The sequence below is a fragment of the Rhincodon typus genome, chromosome 24, assembly GCF_021869965.1.
Source record: "Rhincodon typus isolate 14 chromosome 24, sRhiTyp1.1, whole genome shotgun sequence".
NCBI lineage: Eukaryota > Metazoa > Chordata > Chondrichthyes > Orectolobiformes > Rhincodontidae > Rhincodon > Rhincodon typus.
Window position 1 is genome coordinate 8,456,617 of NC_063355.1, and position 23,889 is coordinate 8,480,505.

At 39.6% G+C, this 23,889-nt stretch overlaps 1 protein-coding gene across 4 annotated transcripts in view; it reads right to left on the minus strand.

Annotated features, from left to right (window-relative positions):
- The window catches only part of mzt2b (mitotic spindle organizing protein 2B), a 34,177-nt gene extending 12,348 nt beyond the window's left edge, over positions 1-21,829 (minus strand). The window contains exons 1-4 of one of the 4 annotated variants that reach the window (XM_048611302.1): positions 21,705-21,829; positions 18,740-18,981; positions 14,806-14,954; positions 1,305-1,487 (exon numbers count right to left, since the gene is read on the minus strand). In XM_048611302.1, the coding sequence (XP_048467259.1) occupies positions 1,305-1,487; positions 14,806-14,954; positions 18,740-18,921 (514 nt within the window). In that variant the 5' untranslated portion in view covers positions 18,922-18,981; positions 21,705-21,829. Of the gene's footprint in view, positions 1-1,304; positions 1,488-14,805; positions 14,955-18,739; positions 18,982-21,586 lie in introns of all 4 variants that reach the window. The other 3 variants (XM_048611303.1, XM_048611305.1, XM_020527353.2) reach the window with 3 other exon arrangements.
- Positions 21,830-23,889: the final 2,060 nt, after the last annotated feature.

The following is a 23,889-nucleotide window of genomic DNA, read 5'->3' on the forward strand; positions in this document are numbered from 1 at the left end:
AGATTTCCAGGCAACTAGCAATTGCAGAATCAGTCAAGATAAAGCTAGTCATATTAAGAGTATGCTCTCAGACAGCAAACCGGGAATTAAAATGTAGGTTATTCCTCATTTTCAATTAAACTTTACTGAGCACGAGATAAATGATTGCGAATTAAGGTACAAGTTGAAATTTTCTAAACAAAATTTTTAAAAGTTTCAATGTTTTAAATCATGAGGAAATTTAACATCATACAAATACAAAAATCAGGTTTCAGGACCAGAAAGGTTTGTCATTGGGTAATTATGAACTTAATTTGCCAATAGAAACTCAATTGCACCTCACTCAACAAAGGTGCAACTTTTATTTTAGAGAAGGGTTTTTAACCTCAAAACTGTTCTCAGTTCTCATCAGTTTAGTGACTTCTACACGATTACAGTGCACTTGAATACAGAAATTGCTGAGAGTTGCAGAGTAATAATCATGGTGATCACTGACAGTTTCATTATCATTGCCACCACAAAACATGGACCGTTACTGGAGTTAGAGTTATGCAATATAGATACAGGTGGACAAGAGGAATCTTCCAGATTCTAAGATAAACAAATTTTAAACTTCAACCAGATACAGATAATATTAATTTACAGAAGATTTACAAGGTTAAATTTTAGGCCCATTATTGGCAATATATTTCAACTGATTTGACATGATTTATATTCAGATGTAAAAATATTTCTTTCTTGATTAGATTACTCTCCAGCAAATAAATAGTTTACTAGATAAATACAGTACTTAGTTTGATACTAAGCAATAGAGACCAGTATGACTGTAGATGCAATCCCTGATCTGTATTAGATTAGGTACTCCCAACTGAACATAATAAAGTCAAACAACATACAAGAACTCTCTGCCTCAGCTCATCCATTGAGCACACTTAGAAGAAGTTGCTAAGGACCACAAAACTCAAGGTTGTTCACTGTCCCACTCTTGGCCCTATGTAAATGCCTTTGGAAATTAGAAAATTTGGGGAAAAAAAAGATATACCTAAGCAAAATAAATATTCAAATCATAAGTTAATGTAATAATGTGATATGCTGATAATTTAGAAGAATTATAAAGCAAATGACTTGGGAACTGTCTAAGCTTAGTATCTAGAGTCTGGCCAGAAGAAATTCTTACCCTGTTTGTTAAGTATCCAGAATCAGATTACTAGACCAAAGTACAAGGAATCTGCTCCACTCTGTAAAATAATCTTCAGTTTGTAATCTAGTTCCTAATGCAATCAATGACTGTACAGGAACCCAGCAGATAAACTAATAAACGCAACCTGAGAAGGGCGAGAACAGGCAGCAAGAAAACTGGAAGGAACCAGGGGGACCTTGAGAGAGAGGTGAGCAAGCATCAGCAGGGTTGTAGACCACAATCTTAGTGGCTAGTCTCGGAGATCGAAGGGCAGAGGAAAAGGACAGTGCTGGGATTTTACTGTTCTTTGCGGAGATAAACGAATGCTCTAGTTCAGAGAAGAGAGAGATGAAAACACATTAAAGGAACACAGGATGGAAAGAGGTACAGAAACATAGCCCATTGCAAAGATATGAACTCAACTGATCTATCAAACAAATAATTTAGCTTTAACTTTAGCTATATTACCATAGATGACAATTTTGAAAGAGTGAGTCATCATTAAAGCCACTTTAAGAAAAAGCAATGAGGAATTCTAATATGTCTTCACTTTGATTTAGCCTTTTTCACTTTTCATTAGGAAGCTTTTAACTATGTGCATCCTGGAGGAACTGACTGAAAATTACTTGACAAATAATGTGAAGGAACAGAATAACATTCAGTAATTAGCCAATAGCATTTCAGATGTTTGCACAAACGGATAGAGTGAACAAAGGGGTTTGATTTTCTTAAAGGAACCCCAATAGAAGACTTGCTCTTCATATTACATAAACAGTTTACACAACAGTGACTTTTTTTGCATAGTAATTGGGGTTCGGTTTCCGGGAGAGCATTACAAAAAAGCATTTAAAATGGATCTGTGCAAGTAAAATTTAAAACAAAGCATGTCATGTTGTAAAATACGTTTACAGCATATTTAACAATGATATTATATGGATGACATTGCATCAAACACTCCCATCACATGTAAAATGTCTACCCATTTTAAAAAAATGCAATTTGCACAGTACCTCTTCCTCAGATTTAAAAAAAAATGGAAGCATATTCAGTACAGAGTTACTCAATAACCTTCCATTAGGAGATCACTATTGTCCAACACAGATTTATGGTCTTACCTCAAGGTGTTCAAAGAAAGGAAGAGAATGGGAGTGAAGGAAATTGAGGAAGGAAGAAAGAACAGCACAAGCAGTGAGAAGCTACACTGCCCCTCCAAATGTTCACAGAACACCAAAAGATTGGACATAAAGACCTGAATTTAAAAGCTCACTAGCAAGGGCTCAGTTGGTAGGAAAGTTCACAAGAATTTGACTAGCTCTTTAGAAAAGTGTAGGGTCAAATCCCCATTATAGAACAGCACTAATCACAGCCCTCAATCCATAAATTGGTTTTATCAAGTCAATTCACTTTTCAGAGATGATGCTTTCACATAATTAACCTTGTAAAATAAATAATCACTGATTTAATGCTTTTAAAAGGCAACCTTGTTGGGAGTAATCATCCCTAAAGTGTTAAGCATATATCACAATTATAATTAAAACTAATTTGAAGGTCCTTTGCTGACTATGATTCAATTCACATCACTGCATATTTCAACACCTTAAGATGGTCAAAAACCTTTGTTCAAGCAACACATTTGTGGAGCAAAAGGTCATGAGCCATTAGTATGGCATTCTGCTCCAATAAAATGATCAGAAATTATTGTTCAGACCACTTGGTCTGTGCAATACAAATTTGGTATAGTGGTGCAGTGGTAGTGTCCCTACGCTGGGACTGGTGGGCCTGGGTTCAAGTCCCACCTCCACCAGAGCTGTGTAATAACATTGCTGAACAGATTGATTAGAAAAATATTTTTTAAAAGAATTTTTCAAATCATTTGCCTTAAGTATATTCTTAGACTATTTTGAGTAAAGATTATACCACAAGGACAGAAAAGTCCAATATATTCTGCCAATACAGGAGCGATAGGGTCCAGTTCAACAGATACTGGCAGCTTTCAGGAACCCAAGTGGTTAATTATGTAAGTCTAACTGGCAAGTCGTGTTGGGTTAGCTGATCATTGGCATCATAATTTGAGCTCAGTTCTCTTTTTTACTTGACCTTTCCATGCATGTGCCTTCTAGCTGTGCTCATCAAGATTTTAAGTAAAGCCATGCTTGAACCTGTATTTTAAAATACAGGATCCTATGTAAACAGCAACTATCTCATCACAAAGTGAACATGACCTACTGGCAGAGGAAATCCAACCAAACGTTATAACAAAATTGCAAGACTGACCTTCAAGGAGATAAAGTAATATTTTAAAGAAAGAGAACAGTTCTGGCAAGACAAGTTAAAAGTTAAAATTCTATCAGTGCAAAAATATGTTCTGACTAAAGCAGCTATTCAGGGAACATCCCATATCGGAGGGAAAGGGTTGCTCTGGTTGCCTGCCTCTCCTCTGCTGTCTTGTCAGCCTCCAGCAGCATTGCATCCATTGGTACCAACAAATCCTTCCGCAACCTCAGGGCTACACAGGATCTTTCCTACATTGTATAAAGAAAGCGATTTCATTCAAGTCCGAGTTTGATTTGACCCAGTGGGAATATTTTTAGTTATGCTTTTTTTTGAAAAAGAGAGAACTGATGGCATTATCACTTATTTAACTTTAAGAAAAGGCAAGAGAAAATTACCATCTCTTTTTAGGAACGGGTTGGGGGAAGGGGAAAGAGAGAAACAGGGGTGAAGAAAATCTTAAACCCGACATCTTCTCCACCCATTTCATTAAGTCTCACTGAGCCATGTACTGTACACTGGTCAACAGGATATATAAACATGAAACTGACACATGGCCTCCGTAACTGCTTCTCTGATCAGCTATTCAACATTCTCTCACTCTCTCTCTCTCTCTCTCTGGCAAGCACTAGGTAACTACTCAACAGAGGTTGAGAGCCCAAAATCTTGGCCATTACTGTTAAGAACTCATTTATATGGCAGAATGCAGTAGTCAAGTGGATGTGGTGTACCTAGACTTCCAAAAGGCCTTTGACAAGGTGCCGCACAAGAGGCTACTGCATAAGATAAGGAGGCACGGCATTAAGGGTAAAGTATTAGCATGGATAGAGGATTGGTTGACTAACAGGAAGCAAAGAGTGGGGATAAATGAGTGCTATTCTAGCTGGCAGTCAGTGACTAGTGGTGTGCCTCAGGGATCGGTGTTGGGACCGCAATTATTTACAATTTATATAGATGATTTGGAGCTGGGGACCAAGTGTAGGGTGTCAAAGTTTGCAGATGACACTAAGATGAGTGGCAAAGCAAAAAGTGTACAGAGGACTGTGAAACTTTGCACAGGAACATAGATACATTGAGTGAGTGGGCAAAGGTCTGGCAGATGGAATACAATGTGGGTGAATGTGAAGTCCAGGATTATTACTTGAATGGTAAAAAGTTGCAGCATGCTGCTATGCGGAGGGACCTGGGTGTCCTTGTGCATGAATCACAGAAGGTAGGTCTGCAGGTGCAACAAGTAATTAGGAAGGCAAATGGAATTTTGTCCTTCATTGCTAAAGGGATTGAAATAAAAAGTAGAGAGGTTATGTTGCAGCTGTACAAGGTGCTGGTGAGGTCACACCTGGAGTGCTGTGTGCAGTTTTGGTCTCCTTACTTGAGAAAGGATGTACTGGCACTGGAGGGGGTGCAAAGGAGGTCACTAGGTTGATTCCGGAGTTGAGGGGGTTGGCTTATGAGGAGAGACTGAGTAGATTGGGATTATATTCATTGGAATTCAGAAGATTGAGGGGGGGATCTCATAGAAACATAAAATTATGAAGGGAATAGATAAGATAGAAGTAGAGAGGATGTTTCCACTGGCAGGTGAAGCTAGGACAAGAGGGCATAGCCTCAAGATGAGAGGGAGCAGATTTAGGACTGAACTGAGAAGGAATTTCTTCATCCAGAGGGTTGTTAATCTGTGGAATTCCTTGCCCAGTGAAGTCGTTGACGCTACTTCAGTAAACGCTTTTTAAAAAAAGGTAGATTTTTTTTGAACAATAAAGGAATTAAGGGATACGGTGAGAACGCGGGTAAGTGGATCTGAGTCCACGAAAGGATCAGCCATGATCTTATTGAATGGCGGAGCAGGCTCGAAGGGCCAGACAGCCTACTCCTGCTCCTAGTTCTTATGTTCTTATGTTCAGTGATAGTAGTGGATGACTCCAACCACCCACTGATTTTAAGATTACCATTTGAATTTAGAAATGCATGGCATTTCCCCCACCCTCACTGCTATGTTAGTCCTAATCAACAATCCCTTTCAAAAATTTATAAAATAGATTTTATTTGCAGTTAAAGCACAAAGCGGGTTCTAACACTGGTTTAAAGGCCATCACAATATGTTGTGAATTTAAAACAGAAAATGCTTAAAAAGTTCAGGCAACATCTGTTGTGAAAGAAACAAAGATGATATTTCAAGTTGATAATCTCTCTTCATCACTATAAATTGTGACATTTCTTCACAGCTGTCAGAATGTAACAAACAAAGAGCAACATCATTAAAGATGACTGCAGAGGTGTTCCCACCAGTTGTGCTACCAATCACCAAGAGCTAAGTTGCTTTTACAAATAGCAACAGTGTAACAACTGGTAACTGAATCTGTAGGGTAGCTTGTAATTATATTGTTGAATACAATTTTAACCCCAATTGATAGTAAGACTGAAATAAGAATTGCTTTTAATACAGGATGTAGCCAATTTGCTGGAATAAAAGATGCACTTTACCAAATATTTCTGCACTGTTGTGGATCAATCGTTTTGTTTTTAGTGCATCAAATTCACTGAAATCAGAACTTTGGAACATTTCTTTAGCCATAATCTTACCAGGAAAGAACTGGAAGAAAAAAAAAAGTGAATTAACTCATTACCAGAACATTTCCTTCAAAATTCCATGCCAATTTACTATATTATGTTATTTGTATGACTTCCATGTATGTTCATGATCCAAATATCCATATTCCCAGATATCTCAAAGTATGCATTTTTTTAATGACAGTTGTAGCAAACCAATCATTGGTTTTTAGAGGCTAACAGATCTTTCAGCAGATCCACATATAATATTGGAAGACCTTTTGCATCACAGTAGGAGGATACTAGATTTTTTGTGGGAATGAGTGAAGATCGGCTTATTTTAAAGTGACTGACAGAGCACTTGTGTGGTAAGTTGCAGCTTACAGCTTCAAAATCTGAACTACTTAATTTCTGGGAATCAATACCTAGTGATATTTGCTCTCCACAGATTAGAACATATCAGAAGTATACAAACGATGCAATGTGGAATAAACTTACATTTCTATAAGTGTTAACACATCCCAATGGGCGACACATACAAGCTAACCTGAGGTGCAATGGCTGTTGCCATTACACACTCAACAAAATGCCATAATAAGATGAATGCGAGGTTCATATTTGTTGTGGTCACATGGAGGGAGAAACTCCCTGCTCTTAAAGTGGTGCCATAGGCCCCTTACCCAACTAACAGTTGGGAACAGACAGAAAAAGAGCTTTAATGTGCACAATCCTAGGAAATATCACTTAACCACAACCTTTTGACTCAAAACGCAAGTATGCAGTCAACTCAGTGAAAATTACATTTTACAGCTCCAAAAGCTACTTGTCTGAAGATTCAGTTGGAAAAAAGCACAAATGAGTTAAACTTTCTTCCAAAGTAATATCTACTCTCCCAAGAACTATTTACCCTTACTGTTCTATGCTCAGCTTTTCAAAATGAAAGTTAAGTTTCAAAGCTCACATCACCAAGGTCACCTCTACTCTACTGATGTGCCCCATTACTTACTCAACTTCAATTCCAACACTACTGAAACTCCCGCCTAAGCTACAACCTACACAAACTCCAAGTAACTCATAACTCCCCCAATAATTGTTAATCACCAATCCAATCTTCACTTATACCATATTAGTTCCCCATCTCCCAAAACAATTTTAGCTCTGTATATCTGTGAACTCTTCCATCTAATTCTGCAAATTATCCCCTCCTTTTCCACTATTTGTGGTGGAAGGTTTAGCTGTCTCAGTTCTACTCCTCTACCAAACTCCTCCCAAACCTCTAGCGCAATCTCAAAACTTGTCTATTCAGCCATTAATTTGACCAGATCCTCTAACTTGACTATCCTACATGTCCATAAAGTATCTTCCAATACTGAAGCTATATAAATGTAAGTTAGTCAAATGCAGTTAAGCCAGGGACATCAGACGATTCTGGGTTCAAAGAGCAGTCTGTGTTCATTCAGCTAACTAAGATGAGTATCAAAGGTGTTATAATTAGTTAAATCAGGCTGGGAGAGGACGCAAAAACATGAAGAAAAACTCATCACTCCTATCATGATTAATTCACCCCTAATGGAAAACATTTGTGAATTTGGTAAATATTAACCAAGGGCAGAGTCAGCTTTGGCTGCTAACACTCATTATCTCGGTCTGCATACTTAAGCAAGGTACCAGACATTAGCTGATGTCTATGAATAAGACTCTAACATCTTGTAGGGAGGAAAGAAAACCAAGTGATCACTGGCATCATACAATGATGGAAAATGACTTCGATCAATCCAATAATCAACTGACGGAGAGCCAACTTAAAGGAGCCAAGAATACAGCTGGGTCAGATAAGACTGGAAACAAAGGTTGTAGGCAAAAGAGTAGCTCTACAATTAGCTATCTTCAAAGAGCAGATTGTTCGGGCATAGTCAAAATATATGCCCTCAAAAGGGAAAGGTTGAGCCAACAAATCCAGAGCGTCCTGGATAACAGAAGGAAATAAAAATGAAATTAAAGAAGAAAAATTGTGCTTATGGCAGCTGGCACATAGTAAATGCAACGGAGAACCAAGCTGAACACGGACAGTCAGGAGGGAGGAGGGATTAAGAACATAAGAAATGGGAACAGGAATAAACCATTCCAATCCAGTCTGTCCCGCCATTCTAAAAGATCAAGGCTGTTCAGCCCCATGCTTCAGCTCTTCTTTCATGCCAGATTATCATAGCCTTCAACTCCCTGGTATTTGAAAAAAAAAAAATGCATATTTCTCCTCTTTAAATACTTTCAGTGATCTAGCCTCCACAACTCTCTGGAATAGACAATTCCAGACATTAACACCCTTCGGAAGAAGAAATTTGCATCTCCGTTTTAAACGAGTGTCCCTTATTCGTAACTATGTCCCTCTAATTGGAGAATCCCCAACAAATGGAAACATCATCTCAACATCCACCCTATCAAGCCCCATCACCATCTCAAAATCTCAGGATTACAAAAAAAAAGATTCACAGTTAACACAGAAATGCCAAAAAGTCTTCTTTAAACACAAAGGGTGGGGGAGAAAAAGGAGAGGTAGGGCCATACAGGGACCAAAACGCGGATTTACACATAAACAAAGAGGAGTTAAACAAATACTTTGTATCTGTCCTGACCTACAAGACAGATGCTGCCCAGGCCATGGTAAGGCAGGAGGAAGCTCAGTCAGTAGAGGGGTTTAATACTGACATGGAAGTGATAGTAGATATTGGATTGGCTGTTGATACCTAAAGTTCAAAATACACTAGTGCCAGCTGAGATGCATCCAAAAGTATTGAAGGAAATGACAGCAGAAATTGCAGGGCACTGGCAATAATCTTTCAACCTTACCTAGATTCAAAGGTTGTGCCGGAGATATAGAATCATGTTCATCAATTTTGTTAGAGCTCTTTGAAGATATAACATACATAGCTGATAAAGGGGAACCGGAAGATATAATATATTAGGATTTCCAGAAAGCATTCAATAAGATGCCACATAAAAAGGTAATGACACAAGACAGGAGCTCACAGTATTAGGGGGAATGCACTAGCATGAATTGAAGATTGGTTAACATATAGAAGGCAGAGTCAGGATTAATGAGACTTTTCCAGGTTGGAAACAGTTAAGTAGTGGAATGTCACAAAGGATCTGTCCTAGAACCTCATTCATTTACTACGTTAATGATCCAGAAGGGGGGAGCATGTACTGCATCCAAATTGCCAATGACACAAAAAAAATGGGGAGGGCATGTTGTGATGAAGACAGGAGGAATCTGCAAAGAGATAGAAATCAGTCAAGTGAGTGGTCAAAAACTTGGCAGATAGACGTTAATGTAGGGAAGAATGAGGTCATGCATTTTGATAGGAAAAAATCAAAGGCAGATATTAAAGAGAGCATTCGAGATGCTGTGGTTGGTTCGCTTGCTTGTAGACGTTTCATTACCCTGCTGGGTAACATTTTTAAAGCAGCCTCCGATGGAGCACTGTTGTGTTTTCCCGCCTGGTATTTAAACTCTGGGGTCCATTGAATTTGATTACCTCATTTCCAGTTTTCCTTCACAATGGTGTACAGAACTAGACCCTATATATGTGATTGCTGATGGCCTTCTTGGTGGAGATCCAGGACTCTAGGAATTCTGGTGCTTGTCTCTGTTTGGCCTGTCCTAGGATCCTGGTGTTGTCCCAATCGAACTGGTGGTTCTCCTCATCCGTGTGAATGGAGATAAGTGAGTATTGGTTGTGTTTTTTTGTTGCTAGTTGGTGTTCATGAGGCCAATTTTCTTCCTGTCTGTCCAATGTAATGTTTGTCGCAGTCCGTGCATGAAATTTTGTATATTACGTTGGCTCTGTTCATTGTGGGTAAGGGGTCTTTAGTTCAAGTTAGCAGTTGGTGTAGGGTTGACATGGGTTTGTATGCTACTCTGATACCCAATTTTCGTAGGAGTTTTGTGGTCAGTTCAGGTATGTTCTTGATGTATGGCAGCATAATGAGTGGGTTAGGGCGTGCAGTATCTTCCTGTTGTTGTTTGTGTGTTAGGCATCATCGGATCCAGTTGTTCAGGTATCCGTCATTCTTAAATACTTGGTGGAGGTACTCCTCTTCTTTTTGGTGTAGTTCCGGGTTGCTACAGCGTGTTGTCACTCATTTAAATAGTGTTTACGTGCAACTTCATTTGTGGGTGTTGGTGTGGTTACTGTTGAAATTCAGTACTTGGTCAGTGTGCTCTGTGTACCTTCGTAAAGAATTCCCCATTGGCCATGTGTTCTACCATGGCGTCCAGGAATGGGAGCTGTTCGTTCTTTTTTTTCCCTGGCAAACTTGATGCCGGTGAGAGTGTTGTTTCTCAGTTGGTGTGTCTCCTCTAGTTTGGTTTGTTTGATGATGACAAAAAAAAGAAGTGTCTTCCACGTATCAGATCCATAGTTTGGGTCGGACTTGGGGAAGGGCCATGCTTTCAAGTCTCTGTATCACCCTTCTGCTACAAATCCAGACTTAGGTGACTCCATGGGTGTCCCGTTGATCTGTTCACAGATTTGGCCACTAAAAGGTAAAATGGATCGTGAGGCATAGGTCCAGTAGTTTCAGCATGTCGTCTGTGGAGACAGTGTCACTCGGGTCTCGTTCTTTCAGTATTGTTGCTAGTGTTTCTCTTGCCAGTGGTATGTCAATCAATGTGAATAGGGCGGTAATGTCAAATGACACCATGGTCTCGTCATCACGTATTCTCACGTCCTTAAGGGATTTGAGGAACTCCTGGGCTGAGTGGATGGAGTGGGGTGACTTGCTGACGAGGTGCTTTAGTCTTCGTTGTAACTCCTTGGCTAACCTATGTGTTGGTGTGCCTGGGAGGGAGACTATGGGACTGAGGGGTACTTCCTGTTTGTGTACTTTTGGGAGGCGGTAGAATCGGGCGGTGTTTGTCCCTTCTGGTTTCATTTTTTGGTAGTCCGTTTTGTCGATTTGTCCGGACTGTTTGAGTCTCTTTAGCGTGTTGATTATTTTATTATCCAGTTGCGGTGTCGGGTCCATTTGTCGGTATGTGTTCATGTGTGCTAGTAATGTCTGTGCTTTAGTGAGGTAGTCCCGTTTGTTTAGTATTACTGTCATGCGCCCTTTGTCCGCTGGTAATATTATGATGATTTTGTCTTTTTTCAGTCCTTCTAGGGCCTTCCTTTCTGATGTGTTGAGAGTGTTAATTTTGCTCTTTCTGGTCAGTGTCGGGACCACTGTCTGTCTTAAAGCTTCATGTGTTTCCTCATTGATGTCTTTGGTCTTCGATTTGGCTTCTAGTGTGGCCAGAAATTAACGACAACCACAGAGACGCTAAAAAAAAAAACAGAATTTCTAGCCACACTAAAGACCGAAGACATCAATGAGGAAACACACGAAGCCTTAAGACAGACAGTGGTCCCGACACTGACCAGAAAGAGCGAACTTGACACAACACATCAGAAAGGAAGGCCCTAGAAGGACTGAAAAAAGACAAAATCATCATAATATTACCAGCAGACAAAGGGCGCATGACAGTAATACTAAACAAACGGGACTACCTCACTAAAGCACAGACATTACTAGCACACATACCGACAAGTGCAAATGAACCCGACACCGCAACTGGGTAATAAAATAATCAACACACTAAAGAGACTCAAACAGTCCCGACAAATCAACAAAACGGACTACCGAGAAATGAAACCAAAAGGGACAAACACCACCCGATTCTACCGCCTCCCAAAAGTACACAAACAGGAAGTACCCCTCAGTCCCATAGTCTCCCTCCCAGGCACACCAACACATAGGTTAGCCAAGGAGTTACAACGAAGACTAAAGCACCTCGTCAGCAAGTCACCCCACTCAATCCACTCAGCCCAGGAGTTCCTCAAATCCCTTAAGGACATGAGAATACATGATGACGAGACCAGTGTCATTTGACATTACCGCCCTATTCATATTGATTGACATACCACTGGCAAGAGAAACACTAGCAACAATACTGAAAGAACAAGACCCGAGTGACACCATCTCCACAGACGACATGCAGAAACTACTGGACCTATGCCTCACGACCCACTTTACCTTTTAATGGCCAAATCTATGAACAGATCAACGGGACACCCATGGAGTCATCTGGATAATAGCAGAAGCAGTGATGCAGAGACTCGAAAGCATAGCCCTTTCCCCAATACTACCCAAACTATGGATCGGATACGCGGATGACACTTTTGTCATCAAACAGACCAAACTAGAAGAGACACACCAACTGAGAAACAACACTCTCACCGGCATTCAATTCACCAGGGAAGAAAAGAACGAACAGCTCCTATTCCTGGACGTCATGTTAGAACACAGGGCCAACGGGGAATTCCTGTCGAAGGTACACAGAAAAGCCACACACACTGACCAAGTACTGAATTTCAACAGTAACCACCCTACCACCCACAAACAAAGTTGCATGAAAACACTATTTAAATGAGTGACAACACATTGTAGCAACCTGGAACTAAACCAAAAAGAAGAGGAGTACCTCCCAAGTATTTAAGGACAACGGATACCCAAACAACTGGATCCGACGATGCCTATCACACGAACAACAGGAAGATACTGCACACCCTAACATGCTCATCACGCTACCATACATCAAGAACATATCTGAACTGACCACAAGACTCCTACGAAAATTGGGTTTGTGTGCTACTTTAATGCCCACGTCAACCCTACACCAACTGCTAACTCGAACCAAAGACCTCTTACCGACAATGGACAGAACCAACGTAATACACAAAATTCCATGCAAGGACTGCAATAAACATTACATTGGACAGAGAGGAAGAAAATTGGCCACAAGGAGTACATGAACACCAATTAGCAACAAATAAAAACACAAGCAATACTCACTTATCTCCATTCACACGGATAGGGAGAACCACCAGTTCGATTGGGACAACACCAGGAATCTAGGACAGGCCAAACAGAGACAAGCACAGGAATTCCTAGAGGCCTGGTTCTCCACCAAGAAGCCATCAACAATCACATAGAACTAGATCCTATATATACAACACTGTGAAGAAAAACTGGAAATGAGGTAATCAAATCCAACGGACCCTACAGTTTAAATACCAGGCAGGAAAACACAACAGTGTTTCATCGGAAGCTGCACTGATGATATTAGCCAGCAGGGTGATGAAACGTCTGCGAACTAACGAACCAACTTGGCGAGCGAACCAACCACAGCATCCACAACCCAATCTACTCAAGAACCTTAGAGAGCCTTCAAGACTCCAAAATGTATAACACAGAAGGATCTGGGTACTGTTATGATGAAACAAAAACATGCAGGTGCAGCAAATAATTAAGAAAGCAATTTGGCTTTTATTACTAGGAGTTGGAATATAAAATTAGATATCTTATTATAACCGTAGAGGGTTTTGGTGAGGCCACATCTGGAGTATTGTGTACAGTTTTTGTCCCCATATTTAATAAAGGATTTACTGGCATTGGAGGTAGCTCAAGTGATTTATTAGGCTGATTCCTGGGTTGAAAGGATTATCAAAGATGGCTACTTTATACTTTTAAGTTTAGAAGAATGAGGGGTGACCTAATGGAACATACAAAGATTCTATGCAGGCTTGACAGAGTAGATATTATGAAGAGGTTTCCACGAATGGGGAATCTCCTAATTGGGGACACTCATTTACAACTGAGATGCAAAAGAATTTCTTCCCTTAGAGGTTAGTGATTGGTTGAAATTCTCTACTTAGGAGTTGTGGAGGCTAGATCACTGAAAGCAAATGAAGAGGAGCTAGACAGATTTTCTTGTGACAAAGTAACTTGTGTAATCAAAAGAAATATGTAACTGAGGCAGGACACTCAGTTCTGAGCATGAAATTAAGACATCCTAGTCAGAGTTAGAAGGTTTACAGCTCTAATTTATACTGTACATTAATACAGACATCTTTCTCCTTTCCAAAGTTTTTAAAGCATGTTTTTTTTCGCCTTGTTAGGGTCCCAGATTTTCACAACAACATTCAAATGAATAACTGAAGCAATTTTTTGTTTCAACATCAGGATTTCAGTATGCATTTAATTTCATGCTGAAATACCTTAAGAGAAACACTATGTGATATGTCCTTAAAAAGAAGCAAGGCTTTCTTCCAACTTGCATTAAATTCACCTCAAATTCTTGTTTGATTTGGCACACCATTCCTGGTTGAGTAAGTGGCAGGTCGTATGCTCCTGGCTTCTGTTGATGGCTTTATTTTGACCTTTAGAATCTGTAGTGAATCAGTTTTTGGACAAACTATAACAGTGCCTACCGAACAACCTCCCTTCATGGAAGATTCTTGCTTAAAACCATGGCCAAGATCAGGATCTCACTATGCTGATTATCATTCCTAGAAATAAGCCAGAGAACCTCGTCCTTGTGATGGAAATAGAATTCATGACAATATGAGCCAGGTCCACTTGCATTGAAGAATGGTCAAGAAACTGAGCTTACCAGATTTGAACTTCTGATTATCTGCAAAGTGTTTTGAAATGTTCTTTAGATGTTGAGTAGACAAACACCCATTTTAAATTCATGATTTCAATTGTTAAAGTATTTTCAATCTGTTGGGCTTTGAAATACATTGTGCATATTTGGAGAAAAGCAGCTAATGACTGAGAACTCCAATCTTTAAAAATCTTTACACAGCACCTCTGTGGAACACACAAACTTTGGATGAGTAACAGGATTTGAGAAATTAGAAGCTCAAAATACACTGTATAGATGTAATGATAATGATATTGGGATATTACTTCCAATCGTCAGTCAGCCATTAGTTTCTTACCTCTAGAGTCTGCAATGTTGCTTTGTGTTGTTGTGCATGGTGTCTCAGTCGAGGACATCTCTGTAATTCGGTGTCCTGCGCACATGGCTTTCAGCATCTGGAAAACTGCCAATGGAGCCACGTTCATCTTCAACAGATCCACGATTATCCTGACAGGTAGAAAACAGAAACAGCCATCAGATGAACGAGATCCTTCCAGCACTCAGAGGACGATAGTCACAAAATCAGTGAGCTCACACTTGACGTGCCACCTCAAGGAATATCACAAGGGTGAACAGTACAGTCTACAGTACAGAAAAATTGTGAAAAATATGAAGAGTAACTTACATAAATCACAAAATGTCCCCAAAATTGCTGTACTCATAAAAGACAAAGACATGTCAAGTTGTTCAAAAGGCAAGATGAATGATTGGGAGATTTAGGCCATTGATCTCAACCTGGTGTCATTGAGGCAAAACAAATTACCCAAACGAAGCTTTGGAACTTTTAAAAAAATTTAAAAATTAACCCTGAAGTAAAATGTATGGAAAATATATGCATCTTTCTGCTGAACCAGGAGAAAGGTTAGAACGCAAGACTACAATGAATGCAACTCACGTGCATAATCCCTACGCTATACAGCATGGCAAATAATGAGCTTAAGAAAAAAAAACTTGGATTTGTAGACTGAGTCTTTAGATAATGTATTCCATATTAAGAAACAGAAACTCTAGATATGTGAACTTCTTATAAATTTAGCCTAATGATAGCGTAAGTGCATGCCAGATAGTCATTTGGCCAAAATAGAAAATGGTAAAAGAATAGCAAAAGAAAATGAATGGTACTGAAAATACACAAATTGGTCAACATCTGGGAAACGGTAGGCAAACATTTCAATGTAAGCTTTCATCAAAAATGAAACAAAAGTGAGAAATGTAGCATTCAAAAAGATTACAGGATTGAATTAACAATGCAAACAAAGAATGTCACAAGCAGCCTTCCTCATCAGAAATGGTGACGAAAGACAGATAACATTACTTTCTGTACAAACCACTGCTATTGAAGGTATTAAAGATAAATGATGAAAAAAAACTGATGAATAAACCTACATTTCTAGAACTACTTTCATGACCTCATTGTTCTCTTAAGTCTCATTGTTCTTGATGATGAATTTGAATGCAACAGGGCTGCACAAAACAGCAATGTAATAATGATCAGAAAATCTATTTTAATGGTGCAAACTGAGTGACGAATGTTGCTTAGCACACGGTTTAATGAGACCTTTTACACCCATACCAGTATGCAGATCTGGGCTTGGGTTTAATCTCTCATCCAAAAAAAATAGGGTCTCCAACAGTTCAACAGTGGGAGTGCTGCAATTATATTTCTATTGTTTTGAAAAGGAAGGGTGACTAATTTGAGGTTACTTGAGATAACTAAAAAAAAAAAAAATGGATAGAATAGATTAACATTAACAATTTTCACTGGTGGAACAATCTGGAACATAACTTATCATTAATATTCAGGGAAGGCTGTTCAGGGGTGTATCAGGAAGCAATTCTTTGCTCAAATGATTATAGAAGTCCAAATTCCTCTGCCCCAAAAGCACCGGAGTTGAAATAAATTGAAAACGTCAAAACCAAAGTTTTTGGTGGGCAAGGATAATAATATGTTATGCAACTAAGGCAGGGAAATGAAGTCAAGATGTACTTCAGCTGTGATCTAACTGAATGGTTGAGCGTACATGAAGGAGTGAACAAAAAAAAAAATCAATTGCGCAGAAATGCACTGAACTGCCAGCCTAGTTTACATGCTTCAATTTATAAGATCATAATAACTTAGAGCAGGAGTAGGCATTTACGTACCTCAAGCCTACACAGCCATTTAATACAATTGTGGCTAATCTCATCTTGGTCTCAACTCCAACTTCTTGCTCACTCCCCATAACTCATTACTAACTAAAAACCTGCCAATTTCCCCATGAACTTATTCAGTGTCCTAGCATCCACCGCTCTCTAGGGTAGTGAATTCCACAGATTCACGACACTTTGAAAGTAGTTCTTCCTCGTTTTAAGTTTGCCACCTTTTAACCTAAAACTATGACCTCTCATTCTAGATTGCCCACACAGAGAAACACTTGCTCTACATTTACTTTGTCAATCCCATTTTGCATCTTATATACATAAATTAGATCTACTCTCATCCTTCTAAACTCTAGAGAGTATAGGCCTAACCTGCACAATCTCTCCTTAAAGGTCAAACCTTTCATCTGAAATTAATCCAGTGAACCTCTGGAGAGGAATTTCAACTCATGACTTTCTGATTCAGAGATGTGAGAGCCAACACTGAGCCATGGCCAACTGCACGTAAAACTGAACACAGTATACGTTGATTTTGCTGACTGCATACTTTCTATTGTAGAATCAGAGTCATATAGCATGGAAACGGACCCTTCAGCCCAATATGTCCATGTTGACCAGGTTCCCTAAACTGAACTAGTCCCTTTTGCCTGCATTTGGTCCATATCTCTTGAAACCTTTCCTAACCACATACCTGTCCAAATGTCTTTTAAAATATTGTAATTGTACGCATCTTCTGGCAGCTTGTTCCATACATGTGTGAAAAAACTGCCCCTCAGGTCCCTTTAGAAAAAAAACTTTCCCTTCTCATCTTAAACCTAAGCCTTCTATTTTTGGACTCCCCTACCCTTGGAAAAGACCTTGGCTATTCACCTTACCTATGCCCCTCATGATTTTGTAAACCTCTATAAAAGGTCACACCTCATCCTTCTACATTCCAGGAAAAAAAGTCCGAACCTATCCAGCCTCTTTTTATAACTCAAACATTTGCAAATCCTTTTTTGCACCATTTTCAGTTTAATAACATCCTTCCCATAGCAGGGGGACCACAAGTGTATGCAGTACTCCAAACATGGCTTTACTAACGTCTTGTACAGCCATAAAATGACATCCCAACTGCTAGGGCTCAATGCTCTGACCGACGAAGGCAAGGCAAATGCCTTCTTCACCACCCGGTCTACCTGTGACACAATTTAAGGAACTATGTACCTGCACCCCTTGATCTCTCTGTTCAGCAACACTCCCCAGGGCCCTACTATTAACTGTGTAATGCTGACCCAGTTTATCTTTCCAAAATGCAACCCCTTGCACTTATTTGAAACAAACTCCATTGGCCATTCCTCAATTCACTGGTCCAGTTGATCAAGAATATAACCTTGTTCACTGTCCACAATACAGCCAATTTTAGTGTCATCCAAATCATTTATATAAATGAAGAACAGGTGGACTCAGCACCATTCCTTGCGGCACACCGCCAGTCACAGGCCTCCACACTGAACAACAATGCTCTATCACCACCCTCTGTCTCCTACCGTCAAGCCAATTTTGTATCCAACTGGCTAGCTCTCCCATGTGATTTAACCTTACTAACCAGTTTACCATACGGAACCTTGTCAAAGGCCTTGCTAAAACAATCCTGCTCAAGGGATAATCTTCCACAAATGGCAACTGGTACTGGATCAGTTATGTGTTATAAATCTGAGATCAATTATTTTTGTTAAGCAAAGGGATTAAGGGATATGGACCAAAGGCAAGTAAATGGAGTAAAGCCACAGATCAGTCATGATCTCATTAAATGGCAGAAAAGGCTCAAGGGGCTGAATTGCCTATTCCTGGTCCTGTGCGCCTATAAAGATAAAAATTTGCAATTTCTGCATTTTAGCACCATTGTGATCCATTGCTTGTGAAAATAATTTCCTTCATAAGCCATATATCTTTCCACAGGCTGGCATTATTTGCTAAGCTATGAAGAATCAGTTAAAGCTTGCAGGAAAGTATAATCATACTTCAAGTCAAAGAGCCATTCCAGCATTATCCAATTTTAAACTCAGATTTCCAGGGTTATTTCTCACCTGTGGGATTATTTTCAGACTTACTTAAAGACTTCCTGGTCCATGACAATACCAGCAGCTTGTGTGAGCTCATACAACTCTAGCTCTTCTGCACTGAGGATCTTCTTCTTCTTGACTGCATATTTCTGTACATTTCCACTGACTGTGGCCAGGAGGGTTTGCTGCGCCTCTAGGCCAGAACTCGCAGCCTGCTGTGGTACAGCCATCTGTAATCACTGGAACAGTCCTTCAAACTGAAATCCAATCTTCGGGCACTTCACCCATGGCTGTTGATGATATAAATAAGGTTACAAAGAGAGGTTGGATAGGCTGGGACTATTTTCCCCTGGGCATATAGGACTAAGTGGTGACCTTACAGAGTTCTATAAAATCATGAGAGGCATAGAAAAGCCACAGCTTTTCCCCATGGTATGCTGTCAAGTTTTAGACACCCCATAAGTTTAAGGTGAGAGGGGAGAGATACAAAAGAGTCTGGAGATATAATTTTTTCACACCGGGTGGGGAATGTCTGGAACAAGCTGCTAGTGGTAGTGGTGGAAGCGAGTACAATTTCATCATTTAAGAAACATTTAGACAAGTACATGGATGGGATAGGTATGGAGTGATGTGGACCAAACGCAGCGTACATGGGACTAGTTTAATTGTGAAAACTGGGCAGCATGGGCAAGTTGGGCCAAAGGGCCTGTTTCCATGCTGTAGACCTCTACAACTAAGTTACAAGGCATTATCTCTTGCACTCTGTAAGATGAGCTCAGGATGGATACCCACACCTCAACCAGCAGGGAGTCTAGTTACATATGGATTCAATCACACCACACTAACTTATCAGAATCTTAAACATTTGATAGCTTGCAGCTACTTTGGTCAATGTTTTCAGGTTTATATAAAATCAGGGAAATTCTTTATTAATCTACATGTCCAATTCTCCTATTCCTCACATGGAAAGTCTGATCTAAAATTCGAGGACACACGCTTCACCTTGGTCGCAACCAATATCCTCTACAATTAGCTATTAGGATGCATTCGTACCACGATCACTGAATCCCATTCCCTCTTCCTGATATAACATGCTGTATCTCTTGAATGGCTCTGGCTTTGCCTACTAAATAAAAACACCATGTCATTAGAGTTATAGAATCCCTAAAGTGTGGAAACAGGCCATTCAACAGGCCCAATAAATCCACACCCAAAATCATCCATGCAATTTCCCATGGTTAATGCACCTAACCTACACATCCCTGAACACCATGGGTAATTTAGCATGGCCAATTCACCTAACTTGCAAATCTTTGAATTGTGGGAGGAAACCCATGCAGATACAGGGAGAACACACAAACTGCACAAAGACAATTGCCTGAGGCTGGAATCAAACCTGAGTCCCTGGTGCTGGGAGGCAGCAGTGCTAACCACTGAGCCACTATGCTTAATGGAAGCAAAGTAGTTTAGTGGAAAGCTTAATAAAGAACAGATTTTGCATTATTTATTACAGAATTGCTGCATTAGTGAAATATAGCTGATGCTGGAAACTCAAAATTAAAAAAGAAATTGCTGTAAATACTCAACAGGTCAAGCAGAATTTGGAAAGAAAAACAGCTTGAACATTTCATCAGTTCTATTGAAAGGTAATTGACTTGAAACATCAACTCTGCTTATTCTTTCCTTAAATATGCTGCCTGTCCTGAGTATCTATACTTTCTCTTTTCATTACTGCATTAACATTCAGCTGAGACACAACAACAGTATTGCATAAGAATAACTCACTTGCATATTCATTGTTATATTGAACATCATTTATTAGGAAATATCATCTAGGATCTCTTTCTAATGAAATGTGGTCAGGGACAATAAATCAGGGTTTAAAACGTTAATTTGAAAGCAGGCTCTATAAACCTGTCTTATGGGTTCCCTGGAGTTTGGAAGATTATTGGACTATTTAAGGTGTTTAAAAAGATAAAGTGATTTGATGAAACAAACGGTAATGGCTAATTGATAGCTTAACAAATTGGTTCCACTAGTAGGAGAACTCAGAAAAAGAGAACACTATCTTAAAAATAGCATTTTCCTGCTCCTATGATGCTGCTTGGCCTGCTGTGTTCATCCAGCTCTGCACCTTGTTGTCTCTTCATATTATGATTACTGGTTATACAACTAAATTCAGAGGGAAACAAAACAAAATATCCCTCACAAAGAGCAATGAAAATTTGGAAACAAAAACAGAAGTTGCTGGCATAGGTCAGCAGGTCTGGCAGTATCTGTGAAGAGAAATCTGAAGAAGGGTCACCAGATCCAAAACGTTAACTCTGATTTCTCTTCTCAGATGTTGCCAGATCTCCTGAGCTTTTCCAGCAACTTCTGTTCTGTTTCTGATTTACAGCATTCGTAGTTCTTTCAGGTTTTAGTGAAAATTTGGAACTCTTCTCCCGAAAAGAGACAAAGGCAGAATAATGAGATTGAGACACAGAACAAACACAAGGGCTCAATAGCCTACTTCTGTCTCTGGGTTACAACATGCAGTGAGATAATATTGTTCTTTCGCCACTTGACCGTTAATTGAAGCCCAGTTCAGAAAATGTATTTTTTGTCTTCTACTGGTGAAAGGATATACCCTGCTTGAAGTTAAATACAAAATGTACTCCAACTACAGCCAAATGACTGGATTCTTTATGATGAGGAATTTAAAACCCACTGGATTATTGATAAAAAAAATCGAAATGGGGAAACTCAGCAGCTTCTGTGGAAATACATTTGCGATATTCAGCATCATTTTGCTTTCGGCTTATCGATACTACTTTTCGAGCAGAATCACGTAAATATCTTTAGTCGAGTTAAAACGAATAGTAGGGTGAAGTAATTGAATATTTAAACACTTGCACCAGACAGAGACAATTCAGCCGGTGTGAAGGCCACCCTCGAGTCTACAGCGAGCCACCGTTCCCAGCCTTTTCTGCCAGACTCCAAAGCCGCCTCCACCTCTCCTTCGGGACCTTACCCTGTCCTCGCCTTCCCACAACCCCCTCCGCTTAGCAACCGCCGGCCCTGTGCCCCGCTCCACTGCCGCCGGCTGGAAACTGCGGCCTCACTCAAACGGTCCCAGAGCCGAGGCACAGAGCGGGTGCAACGCCGCCTGCCTCCGGGTCCTCACACAGCAGTTCCACCCCTCTCTGGAAACTTAACGCAGGTGCTAGACAACCAGATCTCCTACTGCAGAATTTATCTAACTTTTATTCCTTTAAAAGAGGTATGCTCGAATTTGCACCGCAACATCTTTGAACGTTTCCCTTAGTACTGCTTGAGCTGGTTATATTTCCTCACCACCGTTGGTATTTATTGAGAAAGCAATTAATTTATGCTTTCATCTAAATATATGAAAGAAAGGTTGTACTGTGTCCCACACCGAACAATTTGTGTTTTCGACGGAACCCCCAATACCCAGTCCACCCAAGTATATCATTGAAAATGCCAAATTCAGGTAATCCGCAACATTCAAAAGTAATACCAAAATAATTAACACTCGAGTACCAGAGAATTTACTTATGTTCCGCTGATCACGTAGGAATCAAAGGTTTTTAATCCTTCACTATCCAATATTTGATGGGGACGGGGGAAGAAGGTGTTGTGCCTGTGAGCTGGTTGGAAGTGGGTCTTAGTTTTCCAGATGTTTATTGAAAGAACCATTTTCTCAGGCTCAGCAGAAAGAGTTGTCAATGACTAGTGTTATTATAATGTAAAAGTTTGAAAAGTTAATCTTCATGTTACATTGACTGCACCAATTCTTCTAATGTCACACATCTGTTAATGGAAACAAGGAATTCCGCCCCACATGGGGAAAAATGTATATTTGTTTAAAAGTCTAACGTTTAGAAATGGAGCTTGGGATAGGTGGCAAATACCTCAAGGTACCAGGAAAATACCACATGGTTACAGTGACACAGATCTGACTCCTATTCGAGGAAAAGAAATCCAGAAAAGGCAAAACATATTGAAGCTACTGAGTTTATCACTTTAAGAGCATTACCGATTTAAGAAGACACGGACTGTGAACACTGAAGCACAATTACTAACAGAGTCATAGTAGCAGCTGTGGAAGCAGTAAAAGGGCATACTTAGCACATCAAAGGCAAGATCTCATTCAGAAGAAGCTCTGGGGGCAAGAGTTTGAGCTGGTAGAGGGTAAAGGCAGAAAATACAGAAGCCTTAGCAAAGAATAACTAAAGGCTGTAGGAGGTAGAGATTCCTGTGGAAAAGGGAATAACTTTGAGAAATGTTGCAAAAACAAAAAAGGAAGGCCAAAGGATTATGAGGAGGGATCTCATCTCTCACATTGAGCATTGCTGATGTCACCAGCAGGCTCAATGAAGCACAGCTGCAAGGAACAGTGAAACAGCTAGAAAATAAATTTAGCCTGGGATAACAGAATTGGTAAAGCCACCCAATTTATTTAAGGTGAAACAAGTAAATTTAAATAAATCTACTGGAAGAGTCTAGCAGAAGAAGAATGTTAGGAAAAATTAAATAGTTAAAAAGACTCGGATTCCCTAATTAAACCACAAGTTCAGTGGAAAGATTTACAAAGGCCACAGCCAGAGAAGTTTATTTTAAAAATTGGGTACAACAAAGTGCTTGGTTGTTTTAGACTATGAAAGGTGGGAAAACGTGCATTTTACCCAGGAAGAAACAAGAAAACCCCAACTTGGCTGTAGATGGTGGAAAAGTCTTCAAAGCAAGTAGCCACCATTTTGATCACAAAACTCTAGGAAAACCTAGAAAGTTTTGGAAAATCTAAGAAGTACAGAGATACAGGATTGAAAAGAAATAGATTTGAAAAGCTTAAACTGTAAATTACTTCTGAAAGGTTAGTAATATACTTTAAAGCTTTTATTGAATTTAATACAGTCACACAATAATTGTGAAGAAAGACAGGAAAATAAAGGGGATGCTGCACAAACTCCACAGTAATCAACTTAAAACGGTATTTGTAAATACTGGAATACAAACTTAAGGAACAGCAAATTACAGGCAATATTGCAATGATACAGATTTTAAATGGTTATACAGTAATTATGTTCATATTGAGAAGAAATGGAAAATAGATTTAATACTGGCAGATTTAAGCATAGAAATGAACCATTCAGAACATAAAATTGGACTTCGTAGAGGCAACTGTTCTTAAGATA